At 41.8% G+C, this 18,921-nt stretch overlaps 1 protein-coding gene across 11 annotated transcripts in view; it reads right to left on the reverse strand.

Annotated features, from left to right (window-relative positions):
* Window positions 1-18,921, reverse strand: part of Babam2 (BRISC and BRCA1 A complex member 2) — a 450,578-nt gene that overhangs the window by 228,331 nt on the left and 203,326 nt on the right. For all 11 annotated transcript variants that reach the window (XM_087553697.1, XM_087553689.1, XM_087553690.1 and 8 more), the window contains 2 exons: window positions 17,285-17,479; window positions 8,598-8,672 (listed from right to left, as the gene is read on the reverse strand). In XM_087553697.1, coding sequence (XP_087409823.1) covers window positions 8,598-8,672; window positions 17,285-17,365 — 156 coding nt within the window. In that variant the 5' untranslated portion in view covers window positions 17,366-17,479. The remainder of the gene's footprint in view (window positions 1-8,597; window positions 8,673-17,284; window positions 17,480-18,921) is intronic.

An 18,921-nucleotide genomic window follows, 5' to 3' on the forward strand; every position in this document is an offset into this window, starting at 1 on the left:
TTTCCCTCTTATTGCCAACTTGAACCACTCTGAGCTTCTCATTATTCTTAAATTAGTCAAGTGAGTGCTTCAAAAAAAAAGTTGAAGAGAACAGAGAAGGCTGGGAAGATGGCAACACTGGAAATTCTCCCAGCCCTGGCAGGACAGTGAAGAAAACTGCCTGTTTCAGATTTTTAAACCTTACAGTATGGAGCCATGAAATTAGCACTTCATCAGAGAGTGGACTTTAGGAGGTGTGTCCAACAAGGAACTGCCACTGTTTTCAAGAGGAAGTCAGACGATGCTAGCAATGGTGCCTGTGAGGGACCTGACACGGGAGGGAATGGGGTCAAAGAAATCAACTCAGAAGCTACTCCATGCTAACACAGCATACAGGATGAGGAGCACCGTTTCAGTGAGGTCTGAGATGATAGCACCCTAACATCAGAACGCTTTTAACTCATCTCCCCAGGGTCGCTCCTCACTAGTCTCCCAGAAGAACATTTTCTTGCAGCCTAGATTATTAGCTACTCCACAAATTAATACTGTCAATCACTATTAAAGATTAGAGTTTTCTGTGCTGTTCCCATATCATCTATGCATTTTTAAAAGTTTACTATATAGGTAGGTTCCAGTTAGCACTTAATTATTTCCAGTTAATATTTGTTAACCGTATGATCGATTATATTATGCGGTACTTGAGGACAATGATTGGCACTTAGATTTTGGGGAAAGATTCCTATCCAAGAACCATTCTGAGTCTAAGTCAATACTGAGGTATTCAGTTTAGACTGAATACCAAAACCAAATGCTATCCACTTGGGAGTTTCTACTGCAGAAGTCATAACAGCACAGCACAGAACAATGTAGGGCTCGGATACTGACTAAAACCCTAGTTCAAAGTCCCTCGTCTTTGGGCCATTCAGTTCACAAACTGAACATACAAATCAGGCCAAGGGTTATCACAATCCACGGTCAAGACTGACATGAAGAGATATTCCTGTTTTGGCCTATGCATGAGTGGTTAGAAAATATTTATTGGACTAGAGAAATGACTCAGTAAGTGACAGTGCTTGTCAACAAGCCTGATGACCTGAGTTCAATCCCAGGAACCTATATGTCAAAGGGAGAAAAATGACTTTTGCAAGTTGTCTGCTGACCTCCCTCCACATACATGCCTTGACATGAACACACACACACACACACACACACACACACACACACACAGAATATATAAACAAGAGTAAAAATAATTATCTTTGCCACCACTTAAAAAGGCAGGCATTTTCATATTCATAAAGTTAAAACTCTGAGCTTCTGGACTCCTTATACAAACATCTGCATATCTGGCACATCAGGTCCTACTGTCACAGGGAAAACAACTCTAGCTGTACAGCAGCTGCTGTGTGAGAGGAAGCACAGGCTTGCAGGTTCATCTCCATTCTCATCATGTCCTACTTCAGGACACCAAGCCACAGCCACTTTCTCTCAGTGCCTGCCTGGCCACAAAAGCATCTGCTAAATGAGGTTTGGCTGAAAGAAGGCTAGTGGCAAGTGTTAAGGACAGTCAGGTGCTGCTGAGGAAGCAGCTCCTATACCAATCAAATACTGGCAACAGTAGGGATGCTTTAGTAGTGCCCTCACTGTCAGTGGGAGGCGTGAACCACTATATGCTATATATGCTAACGAGCAGGGTATTCGCTGCAACTCTCTGCCTGTCTTAGGTTCCTAAACATATCCTGATAGGTTCACCATCACATCTGCTTTCTGTCTCTACTTGGCAGAGTGAACTGTGTGTTTCCCTGTGCATCCTGACAGATTAGACAGACACAGTGGGTGGCTTCAGAAGAAAGATGACCACTTCATCTCCTGACAGGTGAATGGTTTGGCTTTTTCACCTAAAGTTCATTTTCATAGTATCAGGACTCAGATTCCACAGGAGAACAAAATTTCAGCAAGCATTCCATTGGGGTAAATAGTCTCACTGTATCACATAAAATGAAGGCAGTAAGATTATTGCAGAAACCAGAAGTCTACATACTTCAGTCACAGTAAATCGGTTTTGGCTCTGCTTCTGGCCTGACCTGACCATATCCTGTGGAGGGACACTCCCCAACTATGTAGACTGCATGACATTTTCTTATTCAAAGAAATGTTGCTGCTATATTTTTTGCAAGGTTATGTTTATCATATGTACTATAAACTGGCTAGTTTTATGTCAACTTGACACAAGCTAGAATTATCAAAGAGGACGGAGACTCAACTGAGAAAATATTTCCAGAAGATTGGGCTGTAGATGCCTGTAAGGCATTTTTTAAATTAGTCATTGGTGGGGGTGGTCCCAGCCCATTGTGGGTGGTGCACTTCCTAGGCTGGTGGTCCTGGGTTCTAAAACAAAAGCAGACTGAGCAAACCATGACAAGCAAGTCAGCAAGCAGAAACCTCTCTGACCTCGGCATCGGCTCCTGCCTCCAGGTTCCTGTCCCTCCAGTTCCAATATGATTCAGGATATGGAACCCAAATAAACCTTTCCTTCCCTAAGTTGCTTTTGACTGTGGTATTTCATCAGAGCAATAGTAACTAAGACACACTATCAGCAGGAAATAATGGCTACTTGGCCCTCCAGTCCAGTGACATTTGACAATCGCCTATGATATTACTAAAGAGATGTCCACCAATAAGAGTTTAACAATATACAATCTGCTAAGAGAACACAAATGCCAGCCCAGGTTACTATACCCAACAAAACTCTTAATCATCATAGATAAAACAACAACAACAACAACAACAAAATATTCTATGACAAAACCAAATATAAACAATATATATCTACTAATCTGGCCCTACAGAGGATTCTAGAAGGAAAACTCCAACAAAAAGAGGGTATCTATGCCAAAGGAAAAACAAGAAATTAATCATCTCACAGCAAACCCAAAAGGGGAAAAATCACACACACACACACACACACACACACACACACACAAATATCACCCCAATAACAAATATAACAGAAACTAACAATCATCTGTCTTTACTATCGCTCAACATCAACAGACTCAATAAAAAGACATTAGCTAACATACTGGACATATAAACAAGACCCAGCATTTTGCTGCATATAAGAAACACACCTCAATGACAAAGACAGACATTACCTCAAAAGGCTAGAAAAAAGTTTTCCAAGCAATTGGTCCCAATAAACAAGCAGGAGTTGCCAATATAATAGATTTTAAACCAAAAGTTATCAAATGAGATGGAGAAGGACACTTCATATTCATCGAAGGAAAAAAATACACCAAGATGAACTCTCAATTCTATGCCCCAAAGGCAAGGGCATCCACATTTGTAAAAGAAATGTTACTAAAGCTCAAAACACACACTAAACCCCATAAAATAGTGGGGGAATTCAACACCCCATTCTCACCAATGAACAGGTCACTGAAACAGAAACTAACAGAGACACATAACTAATAAAAGTTATGAACCAAGTGGACCTAACAAACATGTACAGAACATTTCACCCTAAAACAAAAGAATATACCTTCTCAGTATCTCATAGTACCTTCTCCAAAATTGACCATATAATCGGTCACAAAACAAACCTCAACAGATACAAAAAGACTGAAATAATCCCATGCTTCCTATCAGATCACCATGGACTAAGGCCAGACTTCAATAACAGCAGCAGCAACAACAACAACAACAAAAACCCAGAAAACCCATGCACCCATGGAAACTGAACTACTCTCTGCTCAAAGATAGCTTGGTCAGAGAAGAAATAAAGGAATTAAAGACTTCCTAGAATTCAATGAAAACGAATACACGGCATAGCCAAACTTATGGGACACAATGAAAGCAGTGCTAAGAGGAAAACTCATAGCACTAAGTGCCCTCATGAAGAAATTGGGGAGATACTACACTAGCAACTTAATAGCACACCTGAGAGCTCTAGGACAAAAAGAAGCAAACGCACCCTGGAGGAGTAGATGGCAGGATATGGTCAAACTCACTGCTGAAATCAACCAATTAGAAACCAAGAGAACGATATAAAGAATTAACAAAACAAAAGCTGGTTCTTTGAAAAAATCATCAAGATAGATAAGCCCTTAGCCAAACTAACTAAAGGACACAGAGACAGTATCCAAATTAACAAAATCAGAAATAAAAAGAGAGACGTAGCAACAGAAACTGAGGAAATTTAAAAAAAAAAAATCATCAAATCTTACTACAAAAATCATTACTCAACAAAGCTGGAAAAACTAGGTGAAATAGATGACTTCCTAGACAGATAACATATACCAAAGTTGAATCAAGTGCAGGTAAACTATCTAAACAGGAAATTCCCCTAAGGAAGTAGAAGTAGTCACTAAAAATCTCCCAACCAACAAAAAGGGCCCTGGGCCAACTCACTGGGCTTTAGTGCAGAATATCCAGACCTTCAAGGAAGAGCTAATACCATTCCCCTCAAACTGTTCCGTAAAATAGAAACAATTAGAGCACCGCCTCATTCATTCTATGAAGCCACAGCTACTCTGAAACCCAAAGACCCAACAAAGAAAGAGAAGTTCAGACCAATTTTTCTTATGAATATCTATGCAAAAAATATTCAATAAAATCATAGGAAATGGAATCCAAGAACATCAAAATCATCATTCACCATGATCAAGTAGGCTTCATCTCAGGGATGCCAAAATGGTTCAATATATGCATAATCCACTATATAAACAAACTAAAAAATATTACATGATCATCTCATTAGTTGTTTAAAAAGCATTTGAGAAAATACAATACCCCTAATGTTAAAAGTATGGGTGAAATCAGGAATTCAAGGCCCATACCTAAACATAATAAAAGCAATATAATAAACCAACAGCCACCATCAAATTAAACGAAGACATACTTGAAGCAATCCCACTAAAGTCTGGGACAAAACAAGGCTGCCCACTGTCTCTGTATCTATTCAATATAGTACTTGAAGTTCTAGCTAGATCAATAAGAGAACAAAAGGAGATCAAAGGGATAGACATTGGAAAGGAAGAAGTCAAGGGATCACTGTTTGGGATGATATGATAGTATACATAAACGACTCCAAATTTCTACCAGAGAACTTCTACAGCTGAGAAACAAGTTCAGCAAAGTGGCTGGATATAAAATTAACTCAAACAAATCAGTAGCCTTCCTTTATACAAATGATGAATGGGCTGAGAAAGAAAATAGGGAAACAACACCCTTCACAATAGTCACAAATAATATAAATATGGCGGAACTGTAACCAAACAAGTGTCAACAGATGCTGGCAAGAGTGTAGAGAAAGAGCAACACGCCTCCGTTGCTGGTGGGATTGCAAACTGGTACAACCATTCTGGAAACCAATCTGGCAGTTCCTCAGAAAACTGTAAATAAATAGATACATCTGAGGACCCAGCTATACTCTTGGGCATATACCCATAAGATGCCCCACCATGCCACAGGGACACATGCTCCACTGTGTTCATAGCAGCTTTAGTTGTAATATCCAGAAGCTGGAAACAACCCAGATGCTCCTCAAACAAAGAATACACACAGAAAATGTGGTTCATCTATACAGTGGCATAGTACTCAGCTATTAAAAATGAGGAAACCATGAGTTGTGAAGGCAAATGGATGGAACTAGAAAATATCCTGAGTGAGGTAACCCAGACTCAAAAGGGCATGCATGGTATATCTTCACTAATAAGTGGATATTAGACAAAAAGTATAGAACACCTAAGATACGACCCACAGACTGTAAGAAGTAAGACAATCAGAAAGGCCCAAGTGAGGAGGCTTCAATCCCACCTAGAAGAGGGAAGAAAATAATCACAGGAGAAAAAGGAAGGGAAGGATCTGGTAGGAGAAGGGAAGTGGGGACAGGAGAGAAGCCCAGAAGTCTAGCAGAATGAATGAAAACATGCAAAATGGAGGGGCCGGGGGAGGGCATGGGGAGACCCTCTAGAAAGTACCAGAGACTTGGAAGGTAAGACACTCTGAGGAATCAGTGGGAGTGATCTTAGATGAAATGCCCAACAGTGGGCTGAGGGGACTCAAGAGTCTACCACCAGTGGATAGACAGAGCCTCAAGTGAAGAGATGGGGTTGCCAACCCACAGACAAAATTTCTGACCCAGAATTGTTCCTGTCTAAAAGAAAACTGCAGGGACAAAAATGGAGAAGAGACTGCAGGGAAATGCAGTCCAATGACTAGCCCAACTTGGGATCCATTTCATGGGTAGACACCAAGGCCTGACCCCATTACTGATGCTATGATATGCTTGCAGACAGGAGCCTAGCCTACTAAATTAATAAAAAATTTAGTAGGAAAATTAGAGTCTTTTCTTTCATGACAGAGTGTGGTCTTTAGGAAAACTAGGGGAAAAGGCAATGCTTTTTTAGTATTATATTGTTAGGATTAGTATTTCACACAGAGCAAATAGTAAAAATAAAAATTCAGAACCAGTTTTCACTCTAACAAAATTAAAAGCAGTGTCTTCTAATGATTACCTCTTTCTTTTGAGAATGAAACCAGTCATACCTGAGTATCTTTGCAGGACTAGTTCCACGACTCCTCATGGGTGTCAAACTCTACCAGACTTTTACATAAAATGATAAGAGTATTTGCATATAACCTATGTGCGTCCTCCCATGGACTTCAAATATCTAGTCTTACAAATAACTACTATACCATCTACGGAGTAATTTTAACACCCCACCCACCCACACAAAGAACCTGTACACGTTCAGTATACATAAATAAATATTCCATCTTTCTTTGTCTAAATTCATTGATTCAGACACAGAGCCTGTCTCTATATGGTCAAGTGGATATAATTACAAGATAATCTTTCTTTCTTTGAATACTATGATGAATAATCACACTTTGATGATTTCAGTAGCCTCTCTGCTGTTCTATGGACCACAGTTTCTCCCTACAAATACATCAAATGGGGTAGAGAACAGAGTCCGGAAGGAACAGACTTGGAAGGTCAATCCACATGATCTGAAACCTGTGGAACACAGGGCTAGTGTGCTGCTGTGTAGGCAGACTACAGAAGCAGAGCACGTTCTCCCTTTAGTTTACCTGAGTTTGCGCTCAGTTCCCATCTCTGGCAAATAAAGAGTAGCAGCTGGAAAACTGTTTCTGCTGACAGAGTTTTCACTCAAGTAATTCATTTATCTAAGCCTTTGACTTTGCTCAACCAAAGTAAAATTCAGGGTCTAAAGTTAGGTATCATGTTAAGAGCCATTTCCACTTACAGTACAAAGTAAAATTATATCATAGAATATTTATTAAGTCTCTTTTCCTAGCATCAAGGAATCCATTAGTAAGTGCATGTGCTCCAATTGGTAATATGAACTTAAGAGTAGATGCTAAGCTCCAACAATGCAATGAGGCTCACTGCTGCAATAAGCAGGGTGTCTCATGCTATCTCAGTGCTCACACGTTCTGCCTCAGCAGCTAATTACTAGGCCAAGTGAGGTGACCTGCTGTCATCATGACAAAGCAGGTGCTAACCCTAGGAGTTGAAAGAGTAAACCTTATTTGTATTCCAACAGAAACAGTTACAGACCTAATGATTAGGTGGGGAACATCCAAACATAAGTAGCATGCCAAGGAGTTCCTATTGCAAATGCTCTCCAAAGAGCACAGCAAGTTTCCAGCCATTCTCCAGAGTCCTGGCTGAAATCGCTAATTTCCTTTCTCTCAACAGCTCTTGAACAACATCGGATTAAGAATGAGAGAATGCAGTGGTGGTGCATGCCTTTAGCTCTAGCCCTTGAGAGACAGAGACAGGAGGATCTCTGAGTGCCTGGACAGCTGGGTCTACAGATCTATTTCTGGGACTGCCAGGGCTACTCAGAGAAATCCTGTCTCAGAACAGGAAAACAAAACAGAACAAAACAAAAAGGCAGAGAAACTTTAAGATTAGACTGAAACTACAGAAGGACAGGTGGGAAGAAGATGCAGGCAGCCAGCCAAGTCTTAAATCATAACCCACAGTCCTCATCTGAGTGGGCCAGGGCCTCTGCCTTGACATTTCCTTTTTAAAACTTGCTCTTTGATCTATCTGTTTTCTTTCACTAGCCACAAGTAGTCTTTTGGAGCCAACCTCTTCTCTATGGAACATGTAAGGATCCCTTACCAAATAGTTGTTCCCTTGGTCCCTAACCTGCTTTAAATGAACGCCATATATACTGCTCTAATTAGACGAATGAGTCTCTGAGACAGCCCAACTTTTAAGGGACCTAAGTTCAGTTGCTGACATAAAGATGAAACGCCTTTTAAGCATATTTAATATGTAGAATACCTAGGACAATATCTATGAGTCTTTTATCCCAGTAAGATTACTAAATAAAGATGATTTTCCCATGTGTAATTTATTTATACTACTAATGTATGGTCACCATGCATGAAAACTCATGCCTAAACAACCTTTAAGGTTAGTACAATAGCTGAGGAAAACAATTCCAATGGCTTTTCCTGCAGTACGCATCTTACTAGAATTCACTATCTGAACAAAGTGAGAAGAAACAAGGCATACAAATATGGAGCTAAATGATCACAGTCTGATTTGTATTCTTATTGATAATGCATAGTTTTACCTTGAGAAGGTACGTGGGAATGTTGCTGAAATCTACTGGTAACTTCAACAGAAAACGAGCTGAAAATTCACCAGTCTGTAGGGAGACAAAAGGATTAAAATATAAAACAGACTGATAAGTAACAATTATGTCCAAGAAAAAAATTCAACTATGTCAATATGCAGACAGCTTCTTTTAGAGTTTCCTAACATAGGATAGAAAAATAAGGTTGGAAAGTAGAAGAGGATTAAAAAGAATTCTTAAACTATTAAAAGGGCACAGTTTTAACATCAGAACTCTTCAATTTAATGCATGATAAAATTCTAAAGTAGTATTGGGTTTTTTAAAAAACTGTGAAATGAATACATGAATGAATATCATTTTTCAAAAAACTGAAGTATGAAGAGATCACCCTACCTCCCAGGCTCATCTGCTTTACTAAGTATTCATACCACACCCTGAGCCTGTAACATACCATCATGTATGTTGACATCCATTACAGGATGTGTGGAAGTCTAAACAGAGATCAAACTTCCTCTAATGTACAGTGAAACATCAATGCAACCCAGAAAAGTTTCTAATCTCTTGAAAGTTCACTAATATTATCAACTAATATTTTCAGTAATTAGAAATGTAAAGCACTGAAGCTATAAATAATAGCTTCAATGAATTGCTTTGTACATGTGTGCATGCCTGTGTGTGTGTGTGCATGCATGTGTGTGTGAGTGTCTGTGTGTGCGTGTGTGTGTGTGTGTGTGTGTGTGTGTGTGTGTGTATGTGTGTGTGTGTTTTGTTTTACCAGGAAGCACACCCAGGGCTTCATGCATGCTAGCTAGCACTGTTTCTAAGCAAACTATTCAGTGATCTCAGGGTTCCGAGGACTCTATGCAAAGGCAGCAAAGCTATGTGAGATCCTGAATCTCCCACCCTCTCTCAAGACACAGAGAATAAAAGATTTGAGAACACCCATACCTAAATAGGGCATCTACATTATAACCGCCCTTCTCCTAGGGTTCATGGATCACTGTAGAAAGGGAGGAGGGAAAACCTGAAGTGTATCTTCTGAACACATCAGGGCAGCTGCACGGAGGAACTCACAGCAGCTGTGACAGCATGCATGAGACCTGTGCAATCGAAAGCCAGACTGAATCCCAGTATGGAGACGGGGTTATGCAGGAAGTCCCACATTTAGCCACAAGTGACAGCTGCTGAAAGATAAACTGGAGAAGAAGAGTCAGTATAGCTCCCAGAAAGTCTACCGCCTTCCACAGAAGACTACACATCCAAGAACACAGGCATAGCACTGACTGACGTTATTTGTGGGAAGAAAAGAACCCACAAAGCTGGGAGGCCACAAGATGATCTGTAAACACCTTGAAGTGACTCTTGAAAGAATAGTGGTGAGATTCTAGCCTAATTTCCCTTTTATTGAGCCCAAGACTTCTGGTGTTAGGCTTAGCCCTACAAGACTCTGAAGCTAGCATATCCTATTGAACTATGGTTCTTGGCTCTGTCAAGGAGGGGCTCATACTTTGAATGAAGTAAGGCTAGTTCTAACATCTAACTCTGTTGTGTTAAATGGGGTTTTATAAAAAGCTACTAGCCCGTTGGGTACTGAGAGCACAGAAATAAAACAGAAAGTCATCCTCTGATACTGTGTACGGTGCTCAGCCAGGAACCCAAGCTCCTGACTGACGCTCTCCTCTTGCACTTACAAGGTCATTTTCTTCCCCACTTGCCCCATCAGCATGCACACGAGCCTCTTAGACCAGTCTTTTATTTCACTTCTTTGTTAAGCTCCCATCTTACTATTTGTTCCACATCACAAAATCATCCTTCTGAAAAAAAAAAAAATAAGAGTCTATTTGAGGTCTGCACTTCCTCTTTTGTTTTTCTCTGTAGTGGACCCTTCCTCCTCATCACTCCACCAAAACAGCTCTTGCAAGGTCACTAACGACCTCCTCATGGCCACACTCCATGGAGATTCCTGTCACCTTCATCTCAGGGTCATGGCAGCAGCACTCTGACAGGGATAGTCACTGCTTGCTTGGAACATAATTCACTTGGCATCCAGGGCCCCATTCCCAGGGCCTTCTCTACACCAGCTGGCCTCATGTCGAATGGCCTCAGCCTGGAACAATGGAGTATGCTGAGCTTAACACCACACCTCTCGGCTTTGCTATACTCTTCAGCGAACCTCACACGAGCTCAGAACCTGAAATATTTATATGCCAATGCTCCCAAAACGCTCTCTCTCTGCTCCCAAGGCTTTCCTAGTTCAAGTTTTATTTCTCCAATACCATAGAAATTCTCAATTTTGTATCCTTCCCTTGATATTTATCATTCAGTACAATAAATGATAATTCTATTATTATTTCAGACAAACAAAACAAAACAAAAATAACAAAGGAATCCACAATCCCCCAACTTATAGATTTTCCTCCTATCTCATAGCCAGAGTGGAAACACACACTACTGATAGAGTGCAGCCACTTCTCATGTTCCCTGGCACCGGCTACCAGGCAGAGGGAGCGGCACGGCCTCCAGGCTGGACTCTGCCATTGTCCTGGATTACTCCGTACCTTTTCAGGGAAAATGAGGGGCAGCTCACTTTCATCTCAACACACTGTGATCAGATCATGACTTTTCTTGTTGAATCCTCAGTGTGGAGATTTACCTCCTTTACAGAGTGAGGTGACAAAAGAAGAACTGAGCAAGGAAACAAAGTGTCCAGAGCAGCTACAGCAAAAGGCCAAGGCAGGGCTCAGAGAAGAGCAGGATGGTGAGGGTTGCTAGAGCCAATAAGCAGGAGACGGATCTCTGGCCCACAGAAACTCTCCTCCACATGTGAACGATCTCTAACCCCTACAGGATGTACGATACGCATCCACAGAGGTAGTAGGTGCAAAAGTGACTACTGCCAGCATGCGGAATACAGTTAAGTCATTTGGGGACAGCACTTTAAAAGTTGCCATGGGATTTCCAAGTGGGAAAGAGAGTTGGAGAAATGATGAATGAAATTCGACCCCTTAACTCTTCATTCTCAACTTATGAAGGCAAGCCACCTAGCAATAAAGAAAGAACTATGTCTACCTAGTGCAAAATATTCGTCTATAGTTGAAACTGTAATCTGGTGGTTTGAAATGGTTACATCCAATGACCTGTGTATATATGTATGCATATCTCTATCTGTATACACACATATGCACACATATATGTATTTGACAACTCAATAAAAGAAACAAAATGTGGGATTTAATGACTTATAAGAACTCTTGTCCATATAAGGTAATAAAAAATAATTAGACTTTTTTTTAACATGTGGACTCATGTGAACTGCAGGTTATTTTAGTCCACATACTACATTTTAGCTTTTTGGCCCTCTTTTAGTTTATACAATATATTTTTATTTTACCAACTATTTTAGACCAAATGTCAAAAAAAAAAAAAAAAGCCTCTCAGATGGTCCCTACCTATCCTTTGTCAGAAGGTCACTCCTCGCACTGACACATGGGTTTTATTGGCAAGGGACTGACTGACACAACTGAAGTCAGAAGAAAACAACTGTTGGTCCCAAAACCAAAATAAAATGGGAGTTTATCTGCAATGGGCTACAGTATAAAACTAAAAAAAGAAAGAAAGAAACTTGTGATAGAATTTGCTATACTGGGAAAGAAAATGGGATTACGGTCTCCAGCTTTCTGAAAAACTACTTTGTCAGCACATATTAATTATACAAGCCACTGGGTTTTACTGTGACATTCAGAACCATGAGATGCTAGTACAGGGCTATACTTATCTCCTCTCAGAGCCCGTTTCGGTGGGCGTGCTGCTTGCTGACCCAGCACCCGTTACACAGCCAGGCTGGAGCTCCAGTTCAGCAGCAAAAGGACTGCCTAGAATATACGGGCCTCGTGTCAACCCCTAGAACCACAGAAACATTACAGGAGAGCACAGGCAACTCTCACCAATCTTTAAGGCACTGGAATGCTGGGAACTACAGCTCAAGGACTCTGTTGTTAGCTGCCACTGACTCTCCTATGTCCTAAAAGCTAACTGAAATTACAGACACACTATGAGGAGGAAAGCACATACATGTACACACATACACATACCAGCATTGCTCAAGCACAAACAATGGCTGTCTTTATATTTGATTTTCGGTACTTTGTTGTACTGTTGAAGATTATTTCTACAGCATTCCTTCCTGTAAGCTATAATTGAGACATTTAGATGCAGCCAATTAAAGAGAATAATTTGAATTGTTTTTAGTCAGACTCTGGTCAGATCTCTTTTTGGATAGATAAAGAAAATTATCTGACCTATGACCGTGAAAAGGTCAGCCTTCCTGCCAACTGCCTGTCCCCAGCACCAGCCCTGAGTATGTGCGTCCTCCTCTTTTTAAGTGAGCATGTGCTGGCTGTCGCTCCAGCTGACAAGACTGCAGTTGGACAATTTCCTGGTGCTTGGCTTTTCTGCTTCGAAGCAGCTGCCCCACAGTTCCCTTCACCTTTGGTGAGTGATAGGTAGACATCTTGTGCTGAACACATTCCACTCAGGTCGTTCTGCCTCAGGGGATACTCCTTCCTGTCCTAGGCACTGCTCCCTGATCCACAAATAAGCTTTCCTATGAAATGGGCTGGTGCCACTCAGAAAAGGAAAAGGCCAAGAACTAACTGGGAAAGGTGACTCTAACTTCATTTGGGGACAGTATGGCAGGGGTGATTCTTAAAACTGGCAACCAATTAGTCTGGCGATTAGTGGAAACTTCATTTGCAGGAATATAAACATACAGTTAGTCTTATTAGAATGCCACACTCTAAAGACATTCTTAGAATGTATTACTTTCCCCCAAACCATATTCAATAGATGTAATGTATTTATATCTATTTTAAAGCAAGGAGAAACCAGAAGCTAAAACAGTAGAATTCCTTACTACAACAGTAAAAGAGAATAGAACTCAACTTTAAGCTCTATGTCACCAGGTCACTAATAAATTACTGAAGAGGACAAGGTTGACAGAAAAGCCTTGTGATATGCGTCAAGACACTGGAGGATGTGAAGACAAGGAATTCTCAGAGCAAACTGGCTGCTGAGACCAGCTGACAAGACAAGTTTTGATTTAGCCAGAGACTGTGCCTTAATATACAAGGTAAAGTCACCCCACATCAGTCTTTGTCCTTCACATGTGTGTGTACATACAGGTACATGCATTCCACATGTGTACACACATATACAGAAATAGTAGGGGAGAGGGAAAAGAGGTCTGATTCCTTTGTGATGCTTGTTTCTTGGCTCTCCAGCTGTTACAACTGACGACTACACTCCTACATAAGTCTAAAAACCATCTACTCAGAGACCACCCCTCCACTATGTCTTCTTCTTCACAGTCATCAAGGATGGTTCTGCTTCTCCATGATTTCTCAAAGACCATGTCTGTGGGTGGAGCCCTGGCCAGCATTTCCCTGTGAGCCTCCTTCAGGTGCATTTCTGTGCCTTGCCTTAATCTTAGAGCCGGCAGATCCATTCTCAGTGCTGATCTCTGGGACTGTAAGACAACATGGCTAGGTTGTCTTAAGTAGCCAAGATCACAGTGAGTTTATAACAGCAAAAACAAGCTAATATCACTCTTAATTTGAAACATTTTAGCTGAAAATCAAGCACTTTTCTGTTGTGGTTTGCACAACAATGTCATTATACTTGATAGGATTAAACCATGTACTTAAAATGGAAGTGGCAAATCCAGGGTCATATCTCTTATATACTGCAATATAGAAGACTTTACAAAGTAAAAACCAAGGCTGGTAGGATAGGTCGGTGGGTAAAGGTACTTGCTGGCAAGTCTGAAGACCCAAGTTCAATCCCAGGAACCTACGTGCTGAAAAGTAAGAACTGCTGTAGGTTGCTGTCTAACCTCCACACACAGCCCATGGCATGTACACTCTCAAACACAGGCAGACACACACACACACACATCAATAAATAAGTGTTGGGCTGGACAGATGGCTCAACAGTTAAGAGCGGAGGCTGCTCTCCAGAGGTCCTAAGTTCAATTCCCAGCAACCACATGGTGGCTCACAACCATCTGTAATGGGATCCAATGCCCTCTTGTGGTGTGTCTGAAGACAGCTACAGTGTATTCATATACATAAAAATAAAATAGATCTTAAAAGAAAAAGAATTGTCATAAATAAATAAGTGTTAAGTTTCTTTTTAAAAACTTGAAAGGACTGGAAAAATAATTAAGGATAATTAAGTGGGTAAAGGCATCTTCTGCCAAACCTTATGACCTGAGTTCTTCAAATCCCACATGCTAGAAAGGAACAATAAGCTCCCACAAGCTGTCTTCTGCCTGCCACAAGAATATCACGGCATGGACACACACACACACACACACACACACACACACACACACACACACAAGTAAAAGAAAAGACCTTGAACTCTTAAGCATGTGCTAACAATAAGACTTGTTGAAAGGTTTTAAAGTATATTGCTTATCTTTAGACTTTAGAAATCACATCCCTTAAATATGTTAGAAACTCCATGTTAGAAACTCCATTTTGAGCATAGGACCGGCTTGGTGGGGTCTAAGAGAGTTCACCAGAGAAGAACGCCTAAAGTAGTTCTATGTCACTAGAGTTTACTCGCTCCGCCATTCAGCAAACACTGATAATGCAGCACACACCTCTCAAGGTGTGCAGTAGAGCAATGGCTGCCCTGAACTTTGACCTTTCACAGGAAAAATCAAGGAGCATCACATATGGCAGGCTTCCCAAGTGTGGTACACGACCATCCTGGCATTTACACTTTCGTGTACTGGAGGTCTCCCTTGTATGTGGCCGGATCTAACTGGCAATGATAACTGACAGCATCATCTCGACAAGAGTATGCTGGAAGAATGCTTTGCTGTGCACACTCTCTCTCCACCTCTCCTGCTGGTTTGCTGTAGTTAAGGCCAACTGTCAGCTGAAGAGGCACCGTATGGAAAGGCCCTAAAGAGGAGCTGAAGGCTGCTTTGGGGTACAGCTAGCACAAGCTGAGGGCCTGGGATCAGCAGCCTACAGAAAACTGCATCTTGTCATCAGCCACACAAGGGCTTACAATGACGCCCTTTCCAGTAGAGTGATGGGGAGATTAAGCACTGGCCAGAACGCACGCACAGACTAGGAGGGGCCAAGGTGTAGCTCTATCCAGATGCCTAACAAACAAAGCCTATGACAGTGAACAGTATTATGTGGAGATACTGAGTGCTGGAGTGAATGCCTTACACACTAACACATGAATTTAAGAATAAGGATAATAAAGGATTATATATGTATGTTCACAACAGCACTATTCATAAAAGTCAAAGGTAAAAACAACTAAAATGTCTTGAATTAGTGACTAGAAAAACAAGATGTGACATGTCTGTCCAGTGGAATATTACTCAGCCATTAAAAGAAACGAAGTACACATGAAGGTCTGAAATACATTCTGCTAAGTGAAAGCACCCAGTCACTAACCATTAGGGATGTGTTGTAACCACATGCAGTGTACAGAAAGAAAATCTACAGGAATCAAAAGAAAGTTAGAGGTCACACAGGCTACATGAAGAAAAAAAGACTAATGGTGAATATGAACAACCTTACTGGAGGGTGACAGAACCATTGTAGAACATGGTGGTGATCATGCCAATTAACTGAAAAGCATAAACTCAGACAAGCAAAACAGGTAAAGTTATGTAAAACATATCTCAAAAAATTTTTAAAATTGGACCAGGATATTATTGAAAATACATTAGCTGAGATTTGAAGTTGGAATGGTGCTCACCATTCCTGGGAGAAAAACAGCAAGCTCAGAAACGTGTGCACAGTGCCCTGGACAGGAGTGTGCCTGCTGTGTCTGCATTCCAGGAGAGGTGCCAGCACAGCTAAGCCTAGTGCAACAAAGCAGAAGAGGAAGTAAGCGGAGCCCGAAGGATGGACAGTGGTGCAACATCAGAGCTCATGATACCACTTGAGATTGCGGCTGAGCTGACATGTGGGGTGGGGAAGGAAGGGTATATGAAGTTTCTGGACAGAGGAGGGCTAAAATCTACTTCATATTTCAGAAACGATCACACAATGCAAAAGAACTGTAAGAAGCAGCTATGGCTACATGTGGTGGGAGTCCTTGTAACCGCAGCACTCGGGAAAGAGGGACGGAAGGATCCTGAGTCTGAGGCCAACCTGGGCCGTGTAGCAACTCCTAGACTACTCTGAGCTGCATAACAAGGCCTTGCCTTTAAGAGAAGAGCTGGGGGAGCATGAGGGCTCCAGACAACCAGCTGCTGCCAGGGCGGCTGACCCTCTTACCTGACTGGGGTACTGGAAGTCGCTCTGTAAGTGAAGGGGGCCATGCCGGCATCTATCCATGGCCTGCCAGCCGCACCTGCATCAGGGCCCGCTTGGAGCTGAGGAGCACGGGCAGTGCTCAGGCAAGTTCCCTGACTTCGGAGCACAGGAGCCAGGGATGAACCTAACTCTGCACATTTCTCCTGTGGTGTTCTTTACAAATCAGCGTGCTCACCATTAGTCCTCTTCAACCTCTACATTATGAGAATGTGCACAGGTCACCTAAGCCATCTGTGTGTACAGAAGTGACCTCACTCTGCATGGATATCCCAAGGCTCTTATCACTTTAATTTCATCCCAGATGAAGTAACTCCCCTAGCTCTCAACACTCACCCAGTTGTTTTTCTTCCCAGCATAAATTTCCATGTTCTCTCCATACTGAGGCTCTTCCAGGAGCGTCTGGTACTCAAACATGAGGCGTGAGCTCTCACGGAGGCGGCCGCACTGAAACTGGTGGTACTGCTGCACCAGCTCCTTCACCACAAGCAGCAGGCACTCGGGGTTCGAAGGGTTCCAGGAGGCAAGGTTCTGCAGAGCCATAAACAAGGTCAGTGAAACAGAGCCTCATACAAACCCCTCATACAACTGCACATCAGAGCAGACGAAGGGAGCAACAAGAGCCCGAGAGCAAGACTGCTCCTGACAAGCTGTGCACAGAGGCAGGGCCGCTAGTACCTGCAGGGACGCAGGGATTGCCAAAGTGAAAACTCAAAATCACCAGGAAGACTGGTTTTGACCTGGAACACGGGATTTGTTTTTTATTCTTTTATAACCTTTGGTTGTTTAACAGGCAGCACCTAGATTCAGCATTCTATACAAAAGTAATTGAATTCCACGTTGCAGACTATCAACATCTGTAACACTAGGTATAAATAAATACTCTGCAAACAACAGCATCACCCAGAAATACAAGCAGAATAGACTGGACCAACACTGGAAAGAATAAGAATGGAGAAGGTACAGGGGAAAACACATCTAGGGAATGCATGATTCAGAGGGGGAAAGGAAGGACTAAGGGAAGACCTAGCAAGTGTCTAGTAGTCAGGCTCGTGTCTGTCTGCTCACTCTTCCTCCCTGTGTGCTAACTGAACTGTTCCTGTTATACATCAGCCACTGCACAGCAGTGAGCGCTACACTGACGACAGGACTACAGCACATCTGGAGCCATGTCCTTCCTTGATTATGTATCACTAGTGCCCACCAGCGCTTCTTCAGAATAAGTGAAAACAGCACAATAAAAGGAGGACAGATAGCATCTTCATGTGGTCCTGAAAAGACTCAGCCATCACAGATCCCTGAAAGGTCCCCAGGGATCTTGCAGGCCCACTTAGAGCCATCACACTATACTACCTTCCTTTAAGGACAACCTAAGCACTGCCCCTACCTGAAGAAAATGAAAAAAACAAAACAAAAGAAGGCATTCATTACAAGGAGGCTGATGCCCTTAGTGTCCATTCAAAGCTTCAACAACTACAGATTAAAATCATTTAGGGAAAAAAATGTGTTTGTACTGGACTGATATCTTTCCTTGTCTGTTATTCTCTAGACAATAGACTAGAACCATTTAGGCAGTGTTTATATTATAGATGGTGTACACAGATTACTACAAACACCACATCATTTTATACAAATTGTCAAGCAGCTAAAGATTCTTGGCTCGATGGCATCTATTGGCACTGATATCCTAGACACCCAGGACAATGGTACTGTGCTCTTCTGCATTGTCTGACAGGGATTAGATGATGGTGGGGAAGAAACAAGGCATTCCTTCACTGATAGGAAGAACAGGACCAAGCAAATATTCGCAAAAAGAGAAAGAACAAATGCTCTGCCATCACACAATAAAGTAGGCATGGTGACATAAAGTGATTTGGCTAGAACAGAGTCATTCATGGCAAAGTTCTTGGCCTTAACAGCCCAAGATTCTTTGACCTATTCAAAAACTCATTCAAAACATTAACAGGATGTAC

The sequence above is a fragment of the Rattus norvegicus genome, chromosome 6 (assembly GCF_021556685.1).
Source record: "Rattus norvegicus strain SHRSP/BbbUtx chromosome 6, alternate assembly SHRSP_T2T, whole genome shotgun sequence".
NCBI lineage: Eukaryota > Metazoa > Chordata > Mammalia > Rodentia > Muridae > Rattus > Rattus norvegicus.